The sequence below is a fragment of the Perca fluviatilis genome, chromosome 23, assembly GCF_010015445.1.
Source record: "Perca fluviatilis chromosome 23, GENO_Pfluv_1.0, whole genome shotgun sequence".
Taxonomy (NCBI): Eukaryota; Metazoa; Chordata; class Actinopteri; order Perciformes; family Percidae; genus Perca; species Perca fluviatilis.
Genome location: NC_053134.1, coordinates 27,305,860 through 27,333,239, shown reverse-complemented (window position 1 = coordinate 27,333,239; position 27,380 = coordinate 27,305,860). Strand labels below are relative to the sequence as shown.

General features: G+C 43.1%; 1 protein-coding gene across 1 annotated transcript in view; it reads left to right on the top strand.

Moving 5' to 3' along the window:
• The window catches only part of tmtc1 (transmembrane O-mannosyltransferase targeting cadherins 1), a 188,051-nt gene that overhangs the window by 143,663 nt on the left and 17,008 nt on the right, over positions 1-27,380 (top strand). Inside the window, exons 9-17 of the mRNA XM_039791008.1 lie at positions 1,520-1,687; positions 4,467-4,580; positions 6,430-6,573; positions 17,116-17,224; positions 17,553-17,655; positions 18,678-18,813; positions 22,023-22,167; positions 22,458-22,595; positions 26,086-26,208. Of these exons, the coding sequence (XP_039646942.1) occupies positions 1,520-1,687; positions 4,467-4,580; positions 6,430-6,573; positions 17,116-17,224; positions 17,553-17,655; positions 18,678-18,813; positions 22,023-22,167; positions 22,458-22,595; positions 26,086-26,208 (1,180 nt within the window). The remainder of the gene's footprint in view (positions 1-1,519; positions 1,688-4,466; positions 4,581-6,429; positions 6,574-17,115; positions 17,225-17,552; positions 17,656-18,677; positions 18,814-22,022; positions 22,168-22,457; positions 22,596-26,085; positions 26,209-27,380) is intronic.

Genomic DNA, 27,380 nt, shown 5'->3' with positions numbered 1-27,380 from the left:
GGACCCACGTTTGTATCTCGTAAATGACCCTACTAATAATGCCCGAAATGATACCAAAGGTCTACACTAGTATATATAGGTTATGCTCTCATAAAACGATGGATTGGAAAGTTGTAAGTACACCAGAAGTTTATGAACACTTGCCTGCTCTCTTCAGCTCTCTGTTGCTGCTGCTGCTGCTACCTGCAGTTAGACGAGTGCTTAGGGCTGTCTACAAATTACTACACCGAAAAGAGATACAACAAAAATATGTATTAATTTAATGATTAAATAAGGTAATGTCTCCAAACTTACCTCAATTATTACTTGTCTCCTGCTAGTTATATTACAGCACTTACTTTAAAAAATAAGTTAAATTAAAAAATATTTTTGTTGCATCACTTTTCGGTGTTGTAATTTGTAGACGGTCCCTAAGCACTCGTCTCCGCGCAACGCGCAACAACAGCAGAGAGCAGAAGCCAGCAGGCAAGTGTTATTTACATAAACTTCTGGTGTACTTACACAACTTTCCAATCCATCGTTATGAGTGCTACTTATATTGCTAATGTAGCACTTGGTATAATTCTCCGGCATTATTAGTGGGGTCATTTACGAGATAAAACGTGGGTCCATTAGGCCCGCGCTAAGCTATTCAGCGGCTAACGCTACTCTACGCTAACTCGCCCAATGTTAGACCCAGGTGAAAAAAGCTTCTGGGGGGGTGTTTGGCTCGAGGTCATGGTGCAAAGGACCCTAGGGTAAATTACTCCGAACCATCACTTTAAGCTTTTTCAAGTTAAGCGTTTAATGTCCCTGTCGTAACTGTTGGTCATTTCCTTCGCGAGCTCTTGATAAATGATGGAGTTTCTTAGATTTTTGCTATCTAAAATAGCTGTTATATTTTTCTGGTAAATTTAATTAAAAAAGTATCTTGTCTCCTCGTTTGTCCACTTACATCTGTTTTTGTTTTGCAAACAGAGCGGAAATACTGGGCGGAAATGAACTGAAACTTCTTCTTCTTCGTTTTATTGCAGGTTGCAACCATAAAATGACCTAAAACTTAATCGCAATTCATTATTTATTCGGCAAATAACGTTTCCATCAGCGTTTATCGCATAAGCCGTATATCGATCAAGAGAAAATCCGATGAGACTGAACGTATTTCATTTGAGTCGATATTCATGAAATTCAGTCGGATTTTACTGTTTCCATAAGGCATTTTTCATTCGAGATCACTTAATTTGGATAAAAACGGGTCGATGGAAACATAGCTATTGACTCTGCTCGAGCACCCCCCTCCTGCGCGTTCACCTCAGCTCAACTCTTAAAGGGCCAGCAACTATTTGTACCTGCTACATTATGTTGACTCCCTTGACCTGAAGACTCCAGAGGTTCATAATCCAGTAACTGCCATGATGTAGCCTATAGCCTGGTGATATTGATCCTTTACACACTTGTTTTTGACCTAAGAACATAACCATTTCTTTATTTATTTATTTATTTTTTTCTATATGTATCCTCCTCCCCTTTCCTTTTCTAGTATGGGTTACTGTATCCTGGTGGCTCATGGCATGGGTCGGCTGTATTCGGTGGTGGGCCGTTGGGGCACAACAGTCCTCAGTGTGTCCATGCTGCTGCTGCTCCTGCTCTTCTCCTGGAAGACCGTCCAGCAGAACCACGTCTGGCTCTCCAGGGAGGCCCTCTTCCGGTAAAAAGTGTTTGTGTTTGTGTGTGTGTGTGTGTGTGTGTGTGTGTGTTTGTGTGTGTGTGTGTGAGAACATCTATAACATATGTTTTGGCCCTCACACCAACACAGTCCAGCAAATTTCCCTATAAAATCTGGCAAATCAGCACACAAGAAGTGCTTTTAACTGTCCCCAGTGTATAATTGTACAGCATGTCCCTGTACTCTAATGAGAACTATTCACTGAGATTTGCGCTCAGCAGACATTCAGTTCAGGCTCAGGATCAGAATAAAACATTTTACTGAGCCCTTTAACTTTCAAATGAGAAATATTAATAATAATGACTTCAAACAGAGGCAAATACTGCTGGGCCTTTTGGCCAATTTTAATGACTACAGACTTTTTGTACCCTGTAAGATTGTGCTGTACAGAAAAGAGACATTAGGGGTAAATTTCCAAATCACTCAGTTACCCCTGTGAGGCACCCCTCCACTGTGGGGCATGGGAGAGTTGAAAGGGTTGTAGAAAAGTAAGAAATGTGAGGCAGAGATATTGTGTGAGGTGAGAGGAACAGGAGAATGCCAGTGTTTAGAACAACAGGAAGTTAGTTATTGTAATTTGGCCCATTGATTTGGCCGCTCCTCAACACAGTCAACATTAGCAGCAACAGGGACATGCAGTTTATGGAGGCAGTTAACGTTCCTTAAAATTGCCCTTAAATCCACCATTGATTACGTCCATGTTCACTAGCTTGCAGTCTTCTTCTTCTTCTCCCTTTTTCTTTTTTTTTTTTTTTAGTGCATTGCTGTTTCTTGAAGTATTACTGCTATTGAAGGCCTAATGAAGCTTCATGAACCATTTTCTTCATTTTCTGAGCCCACTAGATGGTACTCTCTGTTCAACAAAGGGTTGGAAGCCCCCTGAAGTGCATTCCTTGAGCCTTTTACTTTTAAACCAAGAGTGCCATCTAGTGGGATCAACAAATACAACTAATGGTTCATGAAGCTTCATTTGGACATCACTAATTACCGCCACCTGTTGTCCAGTGAAATAGTTTGACACCATTGGCAGTAATGTGTATTGCATCGCTGGTGCATGAATGTGCACGTGCACAAGAACAACAAAAAAGACCCACACATTAAACATTTTGGATGTCCATTGTGAATAAACGTCCATAAATCCGCTTTGAAATCATCCAATAAAGGCGCTCCCTATACTGGCATAGCCTAACCCCTGCACTGGTACAGTGCAAATTATTATATGTGGAATATTATATCAAACATGCTCTGTGTAAAATGCTGGGAAGCTGCCAGTAATGTTTGTTTTTGTTTGTGATAATAACTGTCTCCAGACTGAGGTCATTCTGTGTTGATTTGTAATTGATACATGCAGCAACACAAATGTATGTGTGTGTGTGTGTGTGTGTGTGTTGTGTGTGTGTGTGTGTGTGTGTGTGTGTGTGTGTGTGTGTGTGTGTGTGTGTTTGTGCATGGGCATCAGTTTGGTTTGAAATCTGATGGCTACAATGACGCATTCATTTTTTTTTCTCTTTAGCGCAGGTCATGTTTTGAAAGACGCTGTCCTGTAGCTTACTAATGTAAATGAATAAAAATGTATACAAAAATGTGATGATGTCCGACACTTTTTATGAAGAAGAAAGCCTTAAGTTTTCAAAAAGCATTAGACATATGACCCACTATGTTCTGCTTCATGTATCCATGTTGTACCATGTTGACACTGTCAGACTCAGAGAGAGGAGCTACGAAAGGAAAATAGGTCTGGCCTACCATAGGCTACGTGTTGAAGTTCACTGGGAAAATGTGTGGCTATGCCTTTTGCTAATATTTTGATTTAATTCCCTAATTTATAACATATCTACACACAACACAACTTCTGCAAGTTCTGCACTACAAATTTCGTCAAGATTGAAAAAGCAAAAATATGTGTCGCACAGATGAACGCTATATCACACCATGAGCTGACTGCTCTCAGTTCACAACAATATGCATCCATTCAATCTACATCAGTTATTCTGACCAAAACTTGAAAGCATGCAATCCCCATCATCATCATCATCATCATCATCATCATCATCATCATCATCATCATCACAACAACTATTCCTGAATTCAGAATTCAGATCCATGCTGCGTACAACAACATCAATTTGTTCTACAGGTTATCACTTTGATATGTTACAGTCCATGGCACTAGCAACCTGGTATGGTGCTTTATACTGTATGCAAGCTAAAATGACTTGCTCGTCTATGATACCTCGGCTCATCCCAGACAAAGAGTAGGTAGCATATAGATATGATCACTCTGGATATGATCATACGATGCCCTGTTCCCTGTCCATGCCAAGCTGTAAGCTCATTTGAAAAATAAAAAATATAAACTACAGTGCCGCAGGGGGGACATATGGCAAAGGACCACGGGTTGGACTCAAACATGGGCCACTGAGCCTTACTGAGTATACAGTATGGGGTGCCCCTATTTATTGTTAATGTGTGTTCATAAGGAGGTACACACGGTTAAAAACACTGGAAAAACATTATTAAACATTATTTTTGACTCAATTTACACACAAAAGACACATTTCACATTTAGCTGATGAAAGAAAATAAAAAAGTAGAAGATCCACTTTGATATACAAGGACGTCATTCTGGAAAGGAATTTAAATCACAGGAGGACCATTTACTTTGTTGGTTCTCACAGTGATGTTGCTCCGACCTCATTTCTTTCTACGGACTGACTTCATGCCTCCTCCTCCTTCTCCCTCCTCTTCCTCTTTGTTTCAGCTCTGGTATCCAGACTCTTCCACACAATGCCAAAGTCCACTACAACTACGCCAACTTCCTGAAAGACAGCGGCCGGCACCAGGAGGCCATTCACCACTACACCACTGCCCTCAGGTCTGACTCTGAACTCACAGTACTGATCCAACACATTCTAACTCCTATTTTCCACCGAGCGCGTTTGTGCTGCGTTCCGGAGGCGCCGTGACCGCCACGAGCAATCGCTGCCATTCAAGTCAATGCTTGATAATACACCAGCTGCACCACGGCGCTTCCCAGAACCGTGTGAATTACCTGATTGTTCTGTAAAGTAGGTGTAGAGACAATATCTGGGAGTCGGGCAGCAAGACGCTCCGCTACTGAGACGCTCCCGGTGTGGTATGGCGCATGGCGGGGGGCGGAACAAAAGAAAATGGGGGTCAGTCACACAGTACGTGGGCATCATATTCTCCTACAATTATTTAATCATTTAATCATTTTAAAAGTTTATACAAGATGATTAGGTGGAAGCCTAAATGACAAGAAACTTTGACAACTACGACCACACACACGCACGCACACACACACACACACACACACACACATACGCACACACACACACACACACACACACACACACACACACACACACACACACCTGTTCGACTCTTCCGTGCTGCAACACAGTTCGATGGGTATGCGCTTGGATCTAGGTGCTGATGGAGATGGGTGGCTTTGTGACGTGCGCTCGCTCAGTGGTGCAGCGCACTATCAATATACTGAAAGGCAGGTGGCACATGGCAAGCTTTTATGCACATTGATAAAAGTCAGTAAAATCCAATTTAAAAACAAAAACACGATTCATCAACATACTAGGGTGGGTAAGAAAAGATGTGGCTGTCAGCGCACGTTTCATGATTAGTAGTATGATTAGTTCACTCTTACTCCACAACTTTACTGTTTTGGTTCACTTTCAGCGCTCTTATTGCATCATCTTTGGCTACAGCAGGCTGCTGTTTTTTAGAGAATAACAGCTGTATAAAGCCACTGTTCCATCCCTGCTCAGCAGCAAACAGCAGACAGACACAGTAAAGGCACCGATATACTTGCTTTTTAACATTGCGTACGTGTGGACAAGCGGTGGCGACGCAAACGGCATTGTTCACATACTTGCCTGCGTACTTTGTTTGTACCTGGAGGATTAAACGTATATCAACTAGGGGCCAGATCAGGGCCACATCATCCCTGGCCGAAACCGGAAGACATTCCTTGACAACTTCTGAGTTTGCACAACGTAAACAAACAAAAACAAATGTGGCGAAACTTGAGGAAGTTTTGAAAGGGCAGAAAAAGCGTCAGCGGTGCCATCGTAGATGGTATGTTAGGCCTTTAAACCGAGCACGTCGTGACAATGGCGAGTATGTTTCTCTTGTTATGCCAATGATAGATATCGATGACGTCAGATCAGCCCGCTGACTCCACACCACAACAAACACAGTTCAGCATGATATACTGCCCCCACGTTCACGTGCTGAATTGAATCTTGCAGACACGTAGCATTCATTTCTGAAGACGTGCACAACCTACACTCCAAAGGAACGCAGCATACGCATGGCAACCATTTTACGTAAGCTAAAAGCAAGTATATTGGCGCCTTTAGAAACAAGCTGATGAACATAATGGAGCATATAGCAGCTAAAGAGACCAAAAGGTAGAGACCAAAAACTAAAAAGAGAGAATATTGGACACAAACATGACTCCTAATGAATGCTAATGTTGCCCCATACCTGCTGGATGTGTAGCTTATCTACCGTATGCCAACAAGTTCACCACATCAACTGAAAAGATGATAATATGGCAAAGTTGTTTTCCAAAGTGGCCAAAATGTTCTCAATAGATTACATTTGACTCTTTCCTCTGCTGTCCTGTCTCCTCCTCTTTTCCCCCCCTCCCCTCTGCTGTCTTTTCTTTCCTCCCCTCCTCTCAGGTTATACCCCCGCCATGCCAGCGCCATGAACAATCTTGGCACTCTGACCCGCAACCCAGAGGAGGCTGAGCGCTACTACAGGAAGGCACTGGACACCAACCCTCAGCATAACCGAGCTCTGTTTAATCTGGGAAACCTCCTTAAGTAAGACACACACACACACTCTCTGACACACTAACTAAAAGGCTATTGGAGAACAAGGCCTTTATTCACAAAACAATTAATCTTACCAACAGGAGGACTTCTTAACAAAAGTTCCTAGCTAAGAGTGTCCTCTTAAATCCCATTCACTAAGCTGTTGAGACCAACTTTGACTGAGGATTGAAAGATTGTTTTTAAGCTAATAGAAAGGGCGGGGTTGACCCCGCTGCTATGGATGATGTGATGTTTCGTGAACCATGTGATTGTGCTGTCCAGGGTCTTGGGCTGTTTTGGGTCCGTCAGTCAATATGTGATAGAAATAGGGTTAGAGGTATGTTGCCGTATCAAAATAAAGATTTTAAAATAAAATGTAGGCTGACTACATTCAGTGTCACTGATTTAACATGAAACAGAAAATAATATAGACTTCTGACTAGTCAAGTATACACTATGTGCAACTAATTGTCAGCCTCTTAAGGCTGCCGAGGTCGGTGACCCGAGTCTGTTCGGTGTGTTCCGTGCCGTCATCAGTCGGAGGAGCCGTCGGCTTTAATTTGGGCCGATTTGACTTGTTGAATCGGCCAGTGGGCAGTCAGACTCAATGACCAATCTGATTGGTGGAGTGCTAGCCCTTGACTATCAGTGCACTTATGTTAAAACACTTGATGAGCGTGACAAACATCTCTCAAAATCTGACGAAAATCTTTCAAAGTGACCTTTGTCGATCAAAAAAACAGACAGATTCAGCAACTGCATGGCCTATTTCTCGCTTAAAATGTTTTCAGAAACACGTTTCGGTGAACTATTTTCATAAAATAAAAGATCGTATTCCGAACGAGCCGCCATTATGATCGCCTTTGAAATTCGGGAGAAGCCAGACCCGTGACATTTCCGGTTTTGATTTTTTTGGGCGACAATACAGATTAGCTGTTATGGAGACGTATTACATCTCGCGTACACGCAGAAGGTACGCTCAAGTCGCTTCAGTGTTCCGAGGCACTTTTTGGACCGACGGGATCCATGTAAAAAGCCTCATAATTATCACAGTACAAGAACTGTGGCTGATAGTGAGAGATTCAAACGCAAGCAAAGCCAAACTGGATGCAAGCACAGCTTTTTCTTCTTGCCCAACTTGTGCATGAAAGGAAGGACATTAATAAAGTACTATTTGGAGTCTGGATAACTGCAAAAGCCTTGCAATACCTTTTTCAAAGCTCAGTATCATTAGAGGTTGCTAAAATGTTGAGGCGATTACGAGGTAGATTGCCAGCAGCCATTATTTTAGGATTGTTTGTGATTTTAGCACTAAAACGCTTTGTGAAATACTCAAAATTCAGCAACCGCTTTTGATCACAGAACACAAATGCTTCATCTAATGGGACTATGAAGAGCTGTCCACCGATCACCATCTGGTGGTGAGTTGGGTCAGGGGGTGGGGGAAGACTCTGGACAGACTTGGTAAGCCCAAACAGGTAGTGCGGGTAAATTGGGAACGTCTGGAGGAGGCCCCTGTACGACAGACTTTCAACTCACACCTCCGGCGGAGCTTTTCGTGCATCCCTGTGGAGGCTGGGGGTATTGAACCCAAGTGGACAATGTTCAAAGTTTCCATTGCTGAAGCTGCGGCGAGGAGCTGTGGTCTTAGGGTTTTAGGTGCCTCAAGGGGCGGTAACCCACGAACACCATGGTGGACACCGGTGGTCAGGGAAGCCATAAGACTGAAGGAGTCCTTCCGGGATATGTTATCCCAGAGGACTCCGGAGGCAGTTGCAGGGTACCGAAGGGCCCGAAGGGCTGCAGCCTCTGCCGTGAAAGAGGCAAAGCAGCGGGTGTGGGAGAAGTTTGGAGAAGACATGGAGAAGGACTTTCAGTCGGCACCAAAGTGCTTCTGGAAAACTGTTCGCCACCTCAGGAGGGGGAAGCGGGGAACCATCCAAGCTGTGTACAGTAAGGAGGGGACACTGTTGACCTCAACTGAGGAGGTAATAGGGCGGTGGAAGGAGCACTTTGAGGAAGTCCTGAATCTGACTAATATGCCCTCTATGTTAGAGGCAGAGCTGGAGGATGATGGGGGATCGTTGTCAATTTCCCAGGCAGAAGTCACTGATGTAGTAAAACAACTCCACAGTGGCAAAGCCCCTGGGATTGATGAGATCCGTCCAGAAATGCTCAAGGCTCTGGGTGTGGAGGGGCTGTCCTGGTTGACACGTCTCTTCAACATTGCGTGGAAGTCTGGGACAGTGCCAAAGGAGTGGCAGACTGGGGTGGTGGTTCCCCTTTTTAAAAAGGGGGACCAGAGGGTGTGTGCCAATTACAGGGGTATCACACTTCTCAGCCTCCCTGGTAAAGTCTACTCCAAGGTGCTGGAAAGGAGGGTTCGCCAGATATTCGAACCTCGGGTTGAAGAGGAACAATGCGGATTCCGTCCTGGTCGTGGAACAACGGACCAGCTCTTTACTCTCGCAAGGATCCTGGAGGGAGCCTGGGAGTATGCCCAACCAGTCTACATGTGTTTTGTGGATCTAGAGAAGGCATATGACCGGGTCCCCCGGGAGATACTGTGGGAGGTGCTGTGGGAGTATGGGGTGAGGGGGTCTCTTCTCAGGGCCATCCAATCTCTGTACGACCAAAGTGAGAGCTGTGTCCAGGTTCTCAGCAGTAAGTCGGACTCGTTTCAGGTGAGGGTTGGCCTCCGCCAGGGCTGCGTTTTGTCACCAATCCTGTTTGTAATATTTATGGACAGGATATCAAGGCGTAGTCGGGGTGGGGAGGGGTTGCAGTTCGGTGGGCTGGGGATCTCATCGCTGCTCTTTGCAGATGATGTGGTCCTGATGGCATCATCGGCCTGTGACCTTCAGCACTCACTGGATCGGTTCGCAGCCGAGTGTGAAGCGGCTGGGATGAGGATCAGCACCTCTAAATCTGTGGACATGGTTCTCAGCAGGAAACCGATCGAATGCCTTCTCCAGGTAGGGAATGAGTCCTTACCCCAAGTGAAGGAGTTCAAGTACCTTGTGGTTTTGTTCGCGAGTGAGGGGACAATGGAGCGGGAGATTGGTTGGAGAATCGGCGCAGCGGGTGCGGTATTACATTCAGTCTATTGCACCGTTGTGACGAAAAGAGAGCTAAGCCAGAAGGCAAAGCTCTCGATCTACCGGTCAGCTTTCGTTCCTACCCTCACCTATGGTCATGAAGGCTGGGTCATGACCGAAAGAACGAGATCCAGGGTAAAAGTGGCCGAAATGGGTTTCCTCAGGAGAGTGGCTGGCTTCTCCCTTAGAGATAGGGTGAGAAGCTCAGTCATCCATGAGGGGCTCGGAGTAGAGCCGCTGCTCCTTTGCATCGAAAGGAGCCAGTTGAGGTGGTTCGGGCATCTGGTAAGGATGCCCCCTGGGCGCCTCCCTAGGGAGGTGTTCCAGGCACGTCCAGCTGGGAGGAGGCCTCGGGGAAGACCCAGGACTAGGTGGAGGGATTATATCTCCAACCTGGCCTGGGAACGCCTCGGGATCCCCCAGTCAGAGCTGGTTAATGTGGCTCGGGAAAGGGAAGTTTGGGGTCCCCTGCTGGAGCTGCTCCCCCCGCGACCCGACACCGGATAAGTGGAAGAAGATGGATGGATGGACGGTTTGATGACGTGTGAGGTAGCATGGGATCATGGGAGTTGTTGTCTTCTCCACCATCGGCGTCATTGCAGTCAACTTCTCCCGGTTAGGGTTATTTTAGTGTTCATCGTCTACCGACAGTCTTTGAATCATTTGTCGTTTGCCGTTCTTTATCTATAACAAGGACAATTTCAGCGCTGTTTTCACAGCGTTAAGCTGGCTATGTGTTTACACAGAGACACAGCCCCTGCTCGGCTTTGGGGTCCGTTCCAGGTAGGAGGTTTAACAAACTCTGAGTCTAATCCTGATGTCTGAGTTGATTTACCCTGAGATGGGAAACTCTTAGTTTTCGGTTCCAGAACAGCTGATTTGAGTTGGTTCAATCAACTCGGAATAGGTTCACTCAGGGTTACGCGCGTGCACAACCACTATAAAAAGGCAGTATGAATGGAGCCATGATTCTACGATTCACCATGGTAACAACCACAAACAAACGGGTCGGCGGAAATACTTATGCGCACATACAGCGAGTTTGAACCGTTTGAACATGCATTTCGTTAAAAAAAAGCAAGACAGCGGCTGCTGCTGCAAAAGAGAGAGAATTGGTGTGGGAGAAAATTGCTGCTTGAGTCAATGCGTACGCATTAACAGTGTATCAATTTCTTTAACATATAATATTACTGGTGAAAACTGGAATTGTATTACACCTATAATTTCATTTAGGTGCAATCCTGCGGGCTAAAAAGTAAACTACAGGCTACTAATCCCATTCTGAGGCTGCAGCACCATGATCATTAACAGAACTATAATGTATAATCATTTATTTCTTTTTAATGGCTCTCACTGGTTTGTGTCCAGGGAACACTACAAAAACGTTTAAAAAAACGTTTCAGAGCGAGTCACACTTTTCTGACGGCTCTGCATACAGTGGCTTTACTATTACAGTATGATCCGCTACACTGTTATAAAGAAAACTGCCGTTTGCAAAAAATGTAATGCGACACAAAGAATCTGCTGGGATGTTAAAGCCTGTCCGCGATGGCTGATGTTAGTGATATGAGGACGGATAAGGTATCTACATATCTAATGGACTGTGATAAAAAATACCTCTCAAATTGGTTATGTGGAAATGAAAATACATCTATAGTCGGGACTCAATATCATCTCCCGACGTAAACTCTCTGTGAATTAATACAGCTTTTTCATCAACGGGATCGTCGACAAAAGGACATGACATATTTATAGTATGCCTAACATAAACCAATATGTTTTTTTTTATTCATGCAGATAACAAACTGATACAGACTGACTGAGAGAAACTCTCGTTTTTTTTTCTCAGTTTCTCTCAGTCTCCTCCCTCTCAGAGGGAGAAACTCGAGGTTTCTTGAAGAAAGCCTGCTCACGACCAGGTTAGGTTCACAGGTTCAGTTACCATAGTAACTGACTCTGAGGTGAAGTTACCATAGTAACTGACTCTGAGGTTAAGTTACCTCTCTTTCTGAAACGGAAAACCCAGAGTTTCCCTCTCAGGGTTAACAAACTCAGAGTTTTCACTAAACCTGCTTTCTGTAACGGGCCTCTTGTCTGCAAATGTTCAGCCCGACCTGAATCAATACCAATAACTTTAAAGGGTAACTATCGTTTTTTTTTAACCTGGACTCTATTTTACTATGTTTTTGTGTCTAAGTGACTGATGGGAACAACAATCTTTGACATTGGTCCAGTATTAAGAGATTCAGCGGGGGGGATATCATTTTATTTGACAGGTCGACCGAAATCTTAATTTACTTTTTTTTTGTCTGGAGTAGCTAGGTGTGGTTTGGGCATAACGTGGAAATAACCAATCAGAGCGTCATCTCACATTCCCTTTAAGAGCAGGCGCTTGTTCCATGGCGGATTGCTATTATGACGGCGGATTTGCCTGGCGCACGCCAGCGGGAGCTGTCCGGGACGCGGCAAAGTAATAAATGCCCGTCTTGGCCGGGTGGCGATGTTGCTGCGGCCTCTCGGGCGCATCTCCTCAAGTCTGGAGAGGATTGCTGCAGCCATGGAGCGTGGGCCTCCAAACGCACCACCTGCACCTGTTGTGCCCCTTCCTCCTCCCCCCACTCCATCTCCGTCCATCCGCTCCACCAGGAGCGCATCGAGTGTCTAATCCCACCGTAGTACAACATTACATCTCCTTAATTCCTCTAATATTTCCTCATTTATGTCATTAACACATCCATGATTCATGGAAATGTTGTGTGAAACAACAAGCCACAAAGAATGCTGGGACTTTTTGAGGACTGTATTGTAAAGTTCCTCCTGATCTATCCAAAGACCTAAAGCGCATTTTCAGTAATATTTTTCTTTTTCACGCTACATTATGGCCAAGCATGCGGCCCTAAAATAGCATCTGAATAACGCACAACTGACTTTAGACTAGCGCCACTGACTTTAGACCAGGTTTTTCCTGGTCAGTGGCGGAATTGTTTTCTGAAACTGCAAAATAGCTTCAGGGAACTTTTGTGCCGGAACACGCCTCCTCTTTTCGCTGAACTGCCCCAGGGAGCGCAAATATATTCCCTATTTTACCGACGTGCGTCTGTGGAGGAAAAAGTCCGCACCCCTCAGATTAATATTCTAAATGTCTGACAACATTATGGAAAGGATTTCTAAGGATGTCAAGCTTTCTGTTAAAGAGCAAGATCCTTTTTTAAACATAAAAACATCCGCGAAATCACGTTCGCTAAAACCACCAGACTCCATGTAAATAAACAGTAATTTCGACAGAAACAAAATAAAACTATGAAAAGCTGTTTTGGGTCGTCTTTCCACTTTTCCAACCATCTCAACCCTAGTTTTGGTTGAAATAAACACATAGTTTACTGATTTACATGTGAAAATATGTTAGCTCTATACACGCTAAAAGTATTGCTTTATTAAATGGAGTCTGGTGGGTTTAAAGATATAGCTACTCTGGATGGCATTGCCCTGGCCTCCAGCACTACTGTCAGAAATGGCTTGAGCCCCCCTATAAAGGCTCTAAAATCGCCAATGCTAAGAGGTCAATTTATTCTAGGCACGTCCGGAGATTTTAATAATCAATGAAGTCAGGCTGCTGTGCCTTGTGCATAAATTTGCACAGCATCCCTTGATGTGGAGACACTTGGGAGTCTCATTTCCAGACTGCAGGGCAGAGGCGTATACGTGCAAAAAAAGAGAGAAGTTAAATGAGAATGGCCTGACCTGAATCGATTCAACTTGCAGACCTCTACCTATTCACCACAGGAAGTATGAGGAATGGCGAATATGTTGGAAGATAGACCATTATTATTCTTGCATTGGCTTAATAATAATAATAAGCTCTTCTGAACTGCTGCAGTACAATATGATGGACCCTTACATTTTCCAGTATAACACTTAAAGAAACTCTTACATTGAAGTTACAGAGCTACATTTCATACTCTCTCCTTCTTGGGTGTCTCTTTAAATTTGGGGAATGCCATGTAATCACTCGTTTAGGACTTTGTCTCAGCTCTTCCACTCCCTAGAATTCATTACAAGTTACATGAATGCCTTTTAAGTTGTGATCACTGCATCACCGCATTCGCAGTCTTAGAACACAGTTGGTATCAATGCATGGGAATAAAAGAGAAAACCTGTAAATGCCAGTGTCTCCCGAATAATATTAATCCTGGGGTTGAAACACAACAAAGTATGTTTTTATTGTGGATAGCTTTCAGGTCTGTGATTAAACTGGAGCTTGTCACCCACATAGATTTCAAATAACAAACCATTATTAAACTTTAATGACCATAATTCATTGCACTAATAATTCATTGGAACTACATAAACAGCCATGCTATTGCATTTTATTTTCAGATTCAAAATAGCTCTTCACCAGCACTTACTGCTCTTCTCCCGACACACAATATGAGACCAGTACGCCTCACTAGGTCAGTCTCACAGGCACTCATTCAGTTTCCCCATACAAAAACAACTATGGTCAGAAATCCTTTTTTTATACTTACACCAAAATTTGGAATGAAATTCCCCATCATATTCGAACACTATCATCCATCACATATTCTAAAAAGTCATACAAACTGTTTCTTCTTGATAGTCACACTTGCACACATTGATTGTTCATGTATTGTTCTAGTTTTGTTTGTCCGTATTTAATGTTTTATCGTATCTGTCTAGTCCATGATAATGTCCTGTGTAAATGTTTTTGTTCCCATGTCCCAAAATTATGTTCAATGTTCTATGTTGCTGCAGAAAAGGAACCTGCTGAGTCAGGCCCATTTATCTTGTACCTTAATTGTTGCTTTTAAATTTTCCTGTATAATAAATGAAATGAATGAAGACTAATGATGCAGAACCTTGGAGTTATGGTGTGTCAATGAGGACACAAACAGATATGTTGAACCGTAGCCTCAATTACCCCGACTCCTGGCACCGCCGCTGTAATCTGACAAGCTCTTTATACAGCTGTGGAGGTTTTTGTTTTTGTTTAGCAACACAGCTAACGACAGTAAACGTTAATGGATGATCAATAATGGATAAAATATGGACAACAAGACTATCAATACTTGATCTAAGAGTCTGGATTTATTGTACCTAAGTCCCCGAAAAGAAGCAGAAGTTCCAGACTGGATAGAAAATATTTTGTACGGGCTACAATCTCCCCGGGGACATGGACAGCATCGGAAAGCCACAGCTGTTAGCTTTCAGAGGAAGGAGACGGCAAGGAGCCAGCGTTTACCGAAGTTATTAAATCATCAATAAACTGTACATTTTGTTATCGTATATGACAGGCTCGGTCTCAGAGGGTTTAAGCTCATGCACGTAACGTTATAGTAGCCTAACGTTATATAATAAGGTGACCATTTCTCAAATGAAACCCGGGGGCAATTTGAGTTTAGCAACCAAGATCATTAAAATAGGCCTATCCGATGTTCTTGACTATTAAAGAAAACAGGGAGACAATTCCAGTTTAATGTAATTTGACCATTGTAACTGTGGTTGTGCTGCAATAAACTGATGTGCAGACATACTGGTAAAATTGGGTACTAGCCTAACTATTATTTTTGGATTAAATTATTAAACCTCAGTACGTTAGGCCAACTTACATTTTATGAAAAAGTGACTAATGTAAAACCATATGTAGCCCTAATATTGAATACAGTACTAAAGAAAATGGAAAGACAAAGATGTTTATAAAAGCTGCTCTAGTAGGCCTACAGTTTTACCAAACCCTGCAGAGCAGCACAAAGCAGAATTCCTACAATTAAATGGGACAGTGAAGTGATCTCACATATGTTTGTCTGTGGGGCGATCACATAAAAAAAGAGCATGACGCGATAGAGACGTCAACTCTGTTACCCAGGTTTTTTCTGACGCTTTACTCAAAATAGCAATGTTATGTGTTATTAACGCAGGCCACCAATAACAGGGACGTCAGGTCACCATGGCCCTATAAGCTGGTCACATGGCAGCCCCCCCTGATCAAAATATGTTCCCGCGCACTGTGTGTGTGCTTGTCTCTGGGACACAAATAAATCATAAATAGTCTCAGGAAGGAACTTGTTTTGGTGGAACATGTGTACGTTCAAAAGTAGTTTTAGTCGTGCAACAGAAAACTCCGATTGGACAGATAGTCTAGCTAGCTGTCTGGATTTACCCTGCAGAGATCTGAGGAGCAGTTAACCATAGTCCTCACAAATCCACCGGAGGTTAGAACCCCAACACAAAGGAAGAGGAAGGGGACGGACATCCGGCAGGAAATGAGCGACATCCGGCAACGGAGCAATCCCCTAAATGAATCTTGGTCGATATAGACTAAGCCAGGTCTAACCTGTGTAACGGCAGCAACAGAGAGTTTGCTTGTCTGGCAGAGAGGCAGGGCATTCCTTACTTTGCATGGCAGCTAAAGGCAGAGGGACCGCAGGGTTAGCTAACGTTAGCTGTTCCCAGACAACAGAGTTGGTTTTGCATTTTTTTGCTCACCAAACGCTGCTGCCATCTTTACTCGCGCTGAGTTTTTTAAATTCCAGCGGATGATATGCGCACGACTTGCCTCCCTGACTGGCTTCGGGAGGGGCGGAGGGGCGCGTGCGCGTGTCATTCAGAACACAAGACAAAATAACAGTGTTCTTGCAAAACAGAACATGGCAAAATAATCTTTTTTTCTCGATTATACTATTTTGGTGATCGTTGGGAGCCAAAATCGAAATTGAAATTGAAATTCAATTAATTGCACAGCCCTAGGCTGCCAATACCGTCTCTCCATACCGGTTCCTAAATCATAGTTTTTTCTATTCCAATTTTATAAAACAAAAATAAATTACAACATTACACATTAAGGCACAAATCGTTTTATTTATTTTTCAGCTCCTACTATGTGAGTCCGTCACTGTGCATAACATAGAGCTTTCTTGTATGCCTCTACGACGTGTAGCGTTGACAGACATATGTGCCTGCACATTGTGTCAATGACAATAACATTTAATTGAATTGAATAGACAGCCAATCAGCAGCAATATTAGATCTTGGTACAAGCATGCTGGTCTATTGGCATTTCTTTAAACCAATCACAATCGTCTTGGGCATCACTGAGTGCCGTACAGAGCAACGGTGCCGCTGTAAAATACCCTAATTATTTTAGTCGTGACACAGAAAACTCAGATTGGACAGATAGTCTAGCTAGCTGTCTGGATTTACAAGGTAAAGTACCGGACATCTGACCTAAATGAGGGACATTCGGCGGCATTTTCGGCAGCACCTGAGCAATCCCGGAAATGGAACGTTGTGTATAAAGACACACCTTTTGTTAACCCTATGTCCTCCCACCCTACTGAAAAAAATCCTAGATGGAACGCTGGATGATGATGATAATGATGATAATGATGATGATGAGATTGATGATAACATTGCTGATGATGATGCTGTGTTCCAGGTCTCAGGGGAAGGACAAAGAGGCTGAGACTCTGCTGAAGGACTCCATACACTTCGGCCCACATTTTGCTGATGCCTACTCCAGTCTGGCATCCTTCTATGCTGAGCAGGTGAAACATCCAGAAAACACAAAGGGGACCCTCTCTCTCTCTCTCTCTCTCTTCTCTCTCTCTCTCTCTCTCTCTCTCTCTCACACTCACGCACATACAGTATGTACCTGACTTGACTTTGCTGCCCGGGGGAGTGTTGTAACTCATCACTACTTAATAACTCCTGAATCAAATTAGCTTTAGCTGTAGATAATTAATCTCTCTGTATGCAGCAATAAAGCAGCATTAGAGAAGCCTGTTAAGTTGTACAGACTCCAGCTTCCTGTAACCTTGGTCTAGTTTATTCCTGTTTTAATCCTGTATTCATTTCATCTGCATTCTCCCACAGAAACGCTTTGCTGAAGCCAATGAAGTGTATCTGAAAGGTATAGAGAACTGTCCGGACAGCTCCGACCTGCATAATAACTATGGAGTGTTTCTGGTGGATACGGGTGAGTTGAACCTAGTGGCTCGCTGGCCCTGGGGCTGCTGGGTAAACACAGATAGACATACGGTTTACCTTAGCAAAAGGATTGAACCACTGCCTACATGTTAAGTTTAAACTGGCTTTTTAAAGGGCTTTGCAGGTTTTGACAGATGAGGGTTTATCCTGATGAATTTTGATTTGGCCCATTAACAACCTAAGCTTAGCCATAGATTTCAGCCATAGATTTCAGTTCCTTTTAGCCAATTATAAAACTTGACGTGCAGCGTGAGAATTATGTCTTGCTGCGGAGATCTTACCCATCAGTGTAAACAGTCTGTAAGTTCTTGTCATGATAAAAAGAACTGTGTCACTTTCAGTGGTCACTTGTTGGCACCTGTACAATTTAAAACAAGTGTTGTACAATTTTGCCAGTTTACTTTTAAGATGCCTATATAGCTGCAGAAAAAAAAAGTCGGCAGTGGCGTGTGAAAACACGGTTTACTCCATACAGGATTAGAATGTAAAACAGATGTTGGCAGCTTCAAAAAAGACGCCAAGTGTGAACATAGCCTAAGAATAAAGTTTGTTTTGTGTTATTTTTATCAGTGCAATACAGATGTAGGTACAGTATGAGAAGCACTTTACCAGAACTTATTATAATGGGACATTTTTACCAAATGCCGCGTATGAATGGTTGTGTTATTGTTATCATCATAAACACTGAATATTTTGAATGTTTTACAACTCTGTAGAATATAAATGAACAGGAGCAGGTTTTCAAAATCTGGTCACTGTATGTGACCAGATTTGTAAAAATCTGGTCACATACAGTACATTTGATAGATATTCCTTTTATCTTTCTCCTGTCTCACTTCGCTCACATCCTTTGTTTTTTCTTGCCCTTACTCTATCCTTCTCTTTCCCGACTGCATGTTTCTTATTTCTTTCCTTATTTCTTCTTAATTCCTGCCTTATACTGTTAATCCTTCATTTCTTTCCTCCATCCTCCCACTTCCTTTCCTTCCTCCTTGCTCTCGTGTTCCCCAGGAGAGGGGGAGCTGGCAGCCGCTCACTACCAGCAGGCTGTTAGACTCAAACCAGCCCACTATGTTGCCATGGTGAACCTGGGCCGCCTGCTCCGATCATCCAATGAGAATACAAAAGCTGAGTCTTGGTACAAAAGGTGAGTAAAATATGATATTTCAGCAGCATCGTATTTCTACTCACTGAGGCCTGGAGCACAAATATTTATCAGCTGCAAGGCTACTATACTTTATACTGCTGTGTAGTTGACCGTGACCTTTGACCTCCCAGAAGAACAGTTATTACAAGTTTTTATTTAATCCAAACCAAATTCAAAAAAATGGGTAGATGGCTAATTCACAACATTCAACGTCGAAGGAGAAATGATCGACAGAAAAAAATCCATTACGTCAATGAATGAAATTAGTCAATCAGAATATAGCATATTATAACTAAGGCTGGGTATCTTTCAAAAATATTCAATATCGGTACCGATACCAATACTGTGACTTTGACACCGGTTCTTAACAGATACCTTTTTGCGATACCAATTTTATAAAATTGACAAAAAGAAATTACATTACAGCACACTTTTTAATTTTTTTGCTACTACGTGAGCCGTCTCTGTGTAATGTAAAGTTTTTCCTGCGTGTCTCTACGACGTGTAACGTTAGACAGCCAATCACAGACACTGGCCCAATCCCAAAGTGAGCCCTGAGGACTAAGGACTAAAGACTCACAGACTTAATTGATCTCAGGTGCTAAGTGAGTGAGTGTGTGAGGCCACATGGGCTCAGATAGGTATTAATGGGATTGGGACAGCACTTCACGAGATCACATGTTACCTTGGCGACGTTTAATAACAAAGATGTTGCTGACACTTGCCGGTTTGGGAATTTTCATTTTAAGTTGTTGCTTTCCACACGGCCAAGGCCCAGGAGACGGCTGCCTGATTCCACATTATTTCAAGCTCTTGTTTTACAAGCTGGACACCAGGTTGGTCTGTTCCGTGGTCGTGTGTCGTGCTGTTGTTTACCTTTGTAAACGTCACAACGCTTTGAACTGTGGGTAATTCCCTTTGGTGAAGCCTGCATCGATGCAGACTCACGGAAAGGGCTCAGTAAGTGTGTACTCAAACCCTCACGCCCTTTGAAATTCCACATTGGGACAACCCTAAGCCCTTACGAATTTTGCAAGAACGCGCATCAAAGTCTGTGAGTCTGTGAGTCCGGACTTTGGGATTGGGCCATTATTAGATCTTGGTAGAAGCATTCTGCATGCTGATTAGCTCGCTGACGCTGATGAGATTTGCTCCTTGAAATTGGGTATTGAATGACGAGGCATTTTTCGCTACGCAATACTTTAGAGGCAATTCGTTCTGTGCCTAAAAAGTATTGAATTCAGTACCCAGCCCTACTAATAACTCGCTCTTTTTTATTGCTTTTCAAATACTGTTTCCATTTGTCTATAACTTACTTCTGTACTGAACGCACAGAGATGTCATTGAAATTGATCTTTTCATTTAACTCCTGACAAGAAAATAGTATATATAGGTATATAGGTATAATGACCACAAACAGAGACTAGACTCCCTCATTCATGTATTTACTACCACCTACAAAATACACACTCAGTAGTTTCCTTTGCAGTGATGCGTCATCAGTGGCATGTGCACAGTAATGTTCACATCTATAAAATGTAATGCTTTGCAATGTGGAATAATTAGCAGAAAGCAGTGTCCAGTGGCCATGTTGTGTTGCCTTGTTGGAATGTTTAACGGCACCGAAAATTGCTCTGAACTCTGATACTGAAATAAAACGGCGAAGGGTGAATATAGTGTACTAGATAGTAATGTGTAGTGCTTTTGGACACAGTCTCTTGTCTGTACTTATGTTCTGTTGTGAGCCAGGCTCATAACTGTTTTAATTTATATTCTGCAGCGGTCACTTTGTCACCAAATAAAGTTTTCTCATTTTAAGTGTGAAATTAACCATTGAGATGTATTGGATTTTTCATGCCTGCTTGAAAAATGCACTTTCACCCTAGCTGGGTAGAACAGGCAACTCAGGAGCCCTTATAATTTACTGGTGCCACTGATCTGTCTCTGTAGAATTTTGAAAATAAGATATAATTCCTTCTGGAAGATGAACTTTGGTCAAAGAGCACAGAAATCATCTTACGACAGGCTTCACGTGTGATTCATGAAACGTTCGTATCACACCAATCAGAGCGTAAGAATGGTTGTACATTGATAAATGCAGCGGCTGGAAACGATCGTAATTTAAATATCGATGCGTGATGTTGTGCAGAACCCCACAGGCTATAACAATGTTGCAGACTTTTTCTGCCGTGTTCAAGCCATCTGCCCTTAAACAATCCGATGGAGCGCTCCACCGTCGCACGTGGGCGTACGTGTGCATTGTTGTACTGGCGCATAGAGGTCTTCTAAAAGAGCCAGATCTGCCATTGCTGATACGTGATCAACTGATGACTTCTCCTGTTAAACTGATTATATGCTGCACCGCAAGTTCACACTTACTCCAAAACTTGCGTACACGAGTTCAGACCAGACGTGAGATTTTTTCGCAGCCTACGCTCACATTCAAATTGATAAATGCCGAGCTTTGCGTAGGAATCGGCGTACGCCCGTCCTACACCTGTTTTAGGTCGTACGCACGTTTCATAAATGAGGGCCTGTGTGTTTTCACTTCATGAAAGTTCATTGGAACATTTTGGTCGACAACAAATTTCTTGTTCAGCATTCTACCAACAAAGCTAGCTAGCACTAGCGTTAGCTGGTAACTTCATTAATGTCTCCAGTACCCAGAGGTCTGTGTTTATCGTCCGGTAAAACTCCGCTGGATGACTCACTTCAGAAGGGTTGAAAAACTGCACCATTCCCTCTTTAGCCTTTAGCTTAGCACAGCATCGAAACCATAACAACACTTGCTTGGCCGCATCATCCTACCCAACTCAACCCTCTCGTCAAAAATCGTTACATTAGGTTTAAAAAAACCAAGATGGCGACTGCCAAATTGCCAAACTCAAGTCTTTAAAACAGTAGTCCACAAACCAATGGGTGACGTCACTGGTGCTACGTCCATTTTTCTTAGTCTATGATCTGTCCACATTTTTTAAATATTAAGTACAGTACATTTTCCACTGTGAGCCAACAGGTCAGGAGGTCAGAAGGCCACTGGACTGCTCACAGCAAGGTGCAACAAGAACAGGGTTTATGGGAAATATAGTCTACTAATCATATCATACACATTTTGATGTTTTATCACTGTATGTGGCAGCTAAAACACTTGTTTTAAAGAGAACAGTTGTTGAAAGCCATCCTGTGTGACCTTTGCCTTTTTCCTGCAGGGCGCTGCAGGTGACGAGGAAGGTGGACATCCTGACTCCGCTCGGAGCTCTGTACTACAACACGGGCCGGTACGAGGAGGCCCTGCAGGTGTACAAAGAGGCTGCTGCCCTGCAGCCAGACAGCACCGACATCTGGCTGGCTCTGGTGAACACACACACACACACACATGTGCATGCACGCACACACACACACACACACACACACACACACACACACACACACTCATTGAATCATGGAATGCCAGGACATCTGTGTGTGTATGTGTGTGGTTTGGGAAAGCTGCCACTTTCTGGATATTCACCAAAACAACATCTGTCTGGCCTTGAACATGCCAAAACCTGAAAAAACACACACCATACACCACTCACACACACGTACACACACACACACACACACACACACACACAAATTCACACATGCTATTTCTGTCTCAGGCTCAGGTGTTAGCCATGGCCGGTCGTACCAAAGAGGCAGAGACGATGACCCTGGACATCATATCCAGAGAAGGCAGCTGTATCGAATGTTACCGCCTCCTGTCTGCCATCTACAGCAAGCATGGCAACTACACAGAGGTGTGTCTGTGTGTGTGTGTGTGTGTGTGTGTGTGTGTGTGTGTGTGTGTGTGTGTGTGTGTGTGTGTGTGTGTGTGTGTGTGTGTGTGTGTGTGTGTGTGTGTGTGTGCATGTCTGTGTCTCATGGCCTTGGCCTCTGTCTGGTGCTCAGAGGTAAGATAACACACTGTTGGGGATGATAAACTCTCAGCAGGAGATGCTTTCCGCTCCAACAGTTACCGTGGAAACTAATCACCTGTGCTGCACATCAGACCAGCAGCCACTTTTCCTCCCAATCTGTTCTATCACCACCATCAGCACTTGGGCTTGCCTGTCTGACACTTTCACTGTCTCACAGTTAATATGAATTCTGTGTTTTTAAGTATGCAGAGTGTTCACACTAGAAGTCTACAGTACGATGAAATGCAAACACACATACTAATACCATTGCCAGTGTGGTATTGGTGGACATTATTGTCACATTTGTCCCATAATCCTTTAATCGCAGAAAGGGAGGAGCTACTTACAACTGGAAAGAAAGTAAAGAAATTGCACTCAAAAATGCAACATTTTAGGTTCAACTAAAACTGATATTAATACAGTATATAAGTGTACAAATGAGAGTCCAAGATATAACAAGAACAATAAGATGCAATGCAACACAGAGCCGTGTGTGTACAGTATATGTGTGTATTCACTCGGATCTGATCACAAGAAGTGTAATGTCATTACTGTGACCAGTGGGTGGAAGAAGCATTCAGGTGCATGTAGAAATACAATACTTAAAAAATACTTACAAGCAAGTATTCAAAAGTAATACTGTAGTACTGTAATTATAAAAATGGCCCTGTCAGTGTAACTGTTTATTGTACTGTTTGAGGTACTTTATAAACATCTGGATTGATGTATCTATAACAGTACATTATATTTTACAAAGTGATCATGTGTTTCTTATGTTAAAGGGTCATGTCGGGTTTTTTGAACCTGAACCCTATTTTCCCATTCACTGGTCTCTCATGTGAACAAAAATCGTTCAAATTGGCTGCGAGACATGTATCCAACACTGTACGTAAATTTAACTGTAGAGCATCGGCGTCGCCAGGTCATTTTAGCAGGGCTTCAGCCCCCAAAGTTTTGATGGTATCCCAGAATGTAATTTTAAATGTAGGCAACACAAAGTTTAGGTGCGCAATATTATTTGTTTGAAGTTCGTATGACGTGACGTTTACAGTCTAGGTTTCAGGTCTTAAAGACACAGAGCTCTGAAGCAGACCTGTGTGTCGCTTTGTGTCCGCTCTCTCTGTTAAAATAATGCAGCTTCAGGTAATCATAATGGACGCGCTCTGCTGTGGACATGCTGCGGCAGATGTGTCGCTTTTGGGCTCTGTGTATTTGTGCCGTAGTTTCAGTTTTCCACCTCCGATGTGAAGCCATGTTCAGCCGCTTACCTTACCACTTACAAAAGACACAAACGAGGAGAGAGGAGTAGATTTTGCATATACGTGTGTTGACTCAGCAGAGATAACATTAAGGGCCTTATTTTAACGATCTAAGCACACGGCGTGAAGCGCCTGGCGCAGGTGCGTCTAGAGCGTGTACGAATTCACTTTTGCTAGTTTGACGGCAGGAAAAAAGGGTCTGTGCACCGGGCGCCTGGTTCTAAAGGGTTGTACTTAGTGTCTTCATTAATCAGAGGTGTGTTTTGGGCGTAACATGCAATCAACCAATCAGAGATCATCTCCCTTTCCCTTTAAAAGCCAGGCGCGTTTGGATCTTGGAGCATTGCTATTATGATGGAGGATTTTCTAAGCAGGAAGGAGAGCTTTTCAGGAGAAGACACTGAGCTGCTTGTGTATGAAGTGGAAGCGCCGAGCAGATCATATCATAATACTATTTCACATTGTTATATTTTTTATTTTTAATCTTTTGCATGTGTGTGTGCTGCTGCGCGTCCCTGTGTGTGTGTAACAAGCATAGTGTGCGCACACTGTGCACGAGCCTAGGAGCATTTTACTAATGCGCTGTTAAAATAACAATGAAATGCTGCGTTATTGACTTTAGACCAGGTTTTTGTTGGTCATTGACGTGATCACTTTCCGCTGCCTCAAGATAGCAACACGCCCAGAATGCACCTGAACACATCTCCCTGTTACACCAGATGGGTCAGGTGCATTTGCTATTTAAACAACGTGGGCGCTGGACGAGAAATTGACAACTGCGTCAGTCTTAGACTAGCAAAGACACTGGCATCGGGCTTTGCGCTGCGCTGCAAAATTGATCTACAGGACAAAAAAATATTTGAAAAGAAATATTATGCCTGAGAGCCTTCCTGCATTATTTTCCATTATGATTTTATATTTTGAGTCGCGCCTATGTTTCCCTTTACATAAATAAAGATATTTCCAGCATAAATTGATGCAGAAAAAGGGAAAAATAGGTGCAGAAAACTTCACCAGAATGCAGGAAATTAAGTGTTTAATGCTCAAAATTTTCTGGGGCAGGACCATATGTTCGTGCCTTCTAACTAACATCTACAAACTGGGCATCTAAAATTAACATACACTGGCTATTAACAAGCCCGGCAAGCCAAACACTGTTTTTTTTTTATCTGCTTTGTGTGCATTACATTCAGTTTGTTTCAATGGGTCTGGGCTAAGCCCAGGTCTCCTCAAGTCCTAGAAACGCCCCTGCTGTAAAGACTACTACACTTAACTGTCATGTTACCAGTCGTCACATGACCAGCCGACCCTCAAATTTGGTAGAATATCTACGAATTGTAATGCATAGGTTTCCGTACAATATCATTTGAACCCGTTCATTACAATGTGTTGCACTCAGATATGAGATATCGGTATCACTCATGGCAATATAATCAAACTTTCCAAAACTATTCCTGCAACTCACTTGCTCTGTTCAATCTTCTCCTTTATAATAGTTCAATAGTACTTGAACTTGTATTCACCTGGAAACAGACACCATTTGTACATCAGTGTACACAATGTGTCATGTTTGAAATGTTCTCCCTCGGGAGAGTACCTGCAGCCAAGAGTACAATCGAAACATGGAGTCTGCCAGAGTCCCACCAAATAAAAAGCACAAATCAAATCCTTTAATTCTCTCTCTCTTCTCACTGTCAGTGAGAGGCGGTGATAAAGCTGATGCTGCGCTCTCTCGGAGAGACAGGAAAAAAATTATCATACTCTTCATCTCCTCCCCTTTCTGTCTGGCTAGCTCTGCTGTAAATCAGTTTAGACTTCCTCTTCTCTGCGTCATCTGCTTCTACTTGTCTTCCCTCCATCCCTGTCTCCTTCAGAGGCCTTAATGGTTCAAATTAGCTTTTTGTAGGGCCTGCTGTGATTACTGCTCATCACCTGCAGCGACTCTCGACAATCGCACCAGGAAGTACGCTCAAACGGCAATACGCTCAACTCTAAGAGAGGGGGAATTTTTTTGTGGGTATGTTAATTTATGCGTGTGTTTGTTTGTATTTGACTGTGTGTGTCGGTGCCAGGCACTCGATGCTCTGGACAGGGCCCTGCAGCAGAGTCCCAGTGATCTGACAGTGAGAGCAGAGCTGTACTTCTCCAAAGGAAACCAGCTCAGAGAGATGAACCAGCTGGACCGAGCCTTCGAGGTACTGCTCTCTCTTCTTCTTCTTCTTCTTCTTCTTCTTCTTCTTCTTCTTCTTCTTCTTCTTCTTCTTCTTCTTCTTCTTCTTCTTCTTCTTCTTCTTTCTCTCTCAATTCAATTCAAGGGGCTTTATTGGCATACAAGTTTCAATTGCAATTTTGTCACAGCATCAAAATACAATTTCAGTCAGACAACTCACGTTTGAAATGTTTATAATAATGGTAGAACCCCAGACACCGACCTCATCACTCCCTGCAGATATGTTTACATGAGATACGGGGGGTGAAGTATGTCACGTGTGTGTGCAGCAGTGCAGCTCGAGTTGACTGCCTGAACTAGCCCGCAGGCGGTGCATCATTTGTCCAAATATTCGGACAGAACACAATAAACAATAACATGACCATTAACAATACAATAACAACATTAAGATATATTTATATGCATCATCTATACAGTATATTGTGTGTGTGTGTACGCGTGCACGCGCGCATCTGCGTGCTCGCGCGCGTGTGCAGCCAGGTCTCCATCCTAATGTAGCATTTTTTTTAAGTTTATATCCACTTCTGAATGCAATTATCAGGAGTTGGTTCATGGAGATAAACAGCTTGTGATGCGCTACAACGAGATGACGAGAGCACCAGTCAAACTTCAAATGGTGAAAAACAATGTTGAAAATTGAGGAATAATTTGAGGAACATTACAGTCTACTAATTGCATCCTTGCAAATCCATTAATTGTAACAACAGAACTGCCCTTTGAAGGGTAACTACCGTTTTTTTCAACCTTGTCCCTATTTCCCTATGTTTTTGTGTCTAAGTGACTGATGGGAACAACAATCTTTGACATTCGTCCAGTATTAACCAAGATGGCTGCAGTCTACAGCGGCAAAACAGTGTCTGACAACATTATGGAAAGGATCCCTTCAGAGATAGACCTTTAAAACCTCTTTAAGACCTTTCTGTTTAACCAGAAACAGCTCTGAAGTACCTAGTGTGAAATTTCAATTCAATTCAATTTTATTTATAGTATCAAATCATAACAAGAGTTATCTCAAGACCCTTAACAGATAGAGTAGGTCTAGACCACACTAAATAATTTACAAAGACCCAACAATTCCAGTATTTCCCCCAAGAGCAAGCATTTAGTGTCGAGGAGAAACTCCCTTTTAGGGAGAAA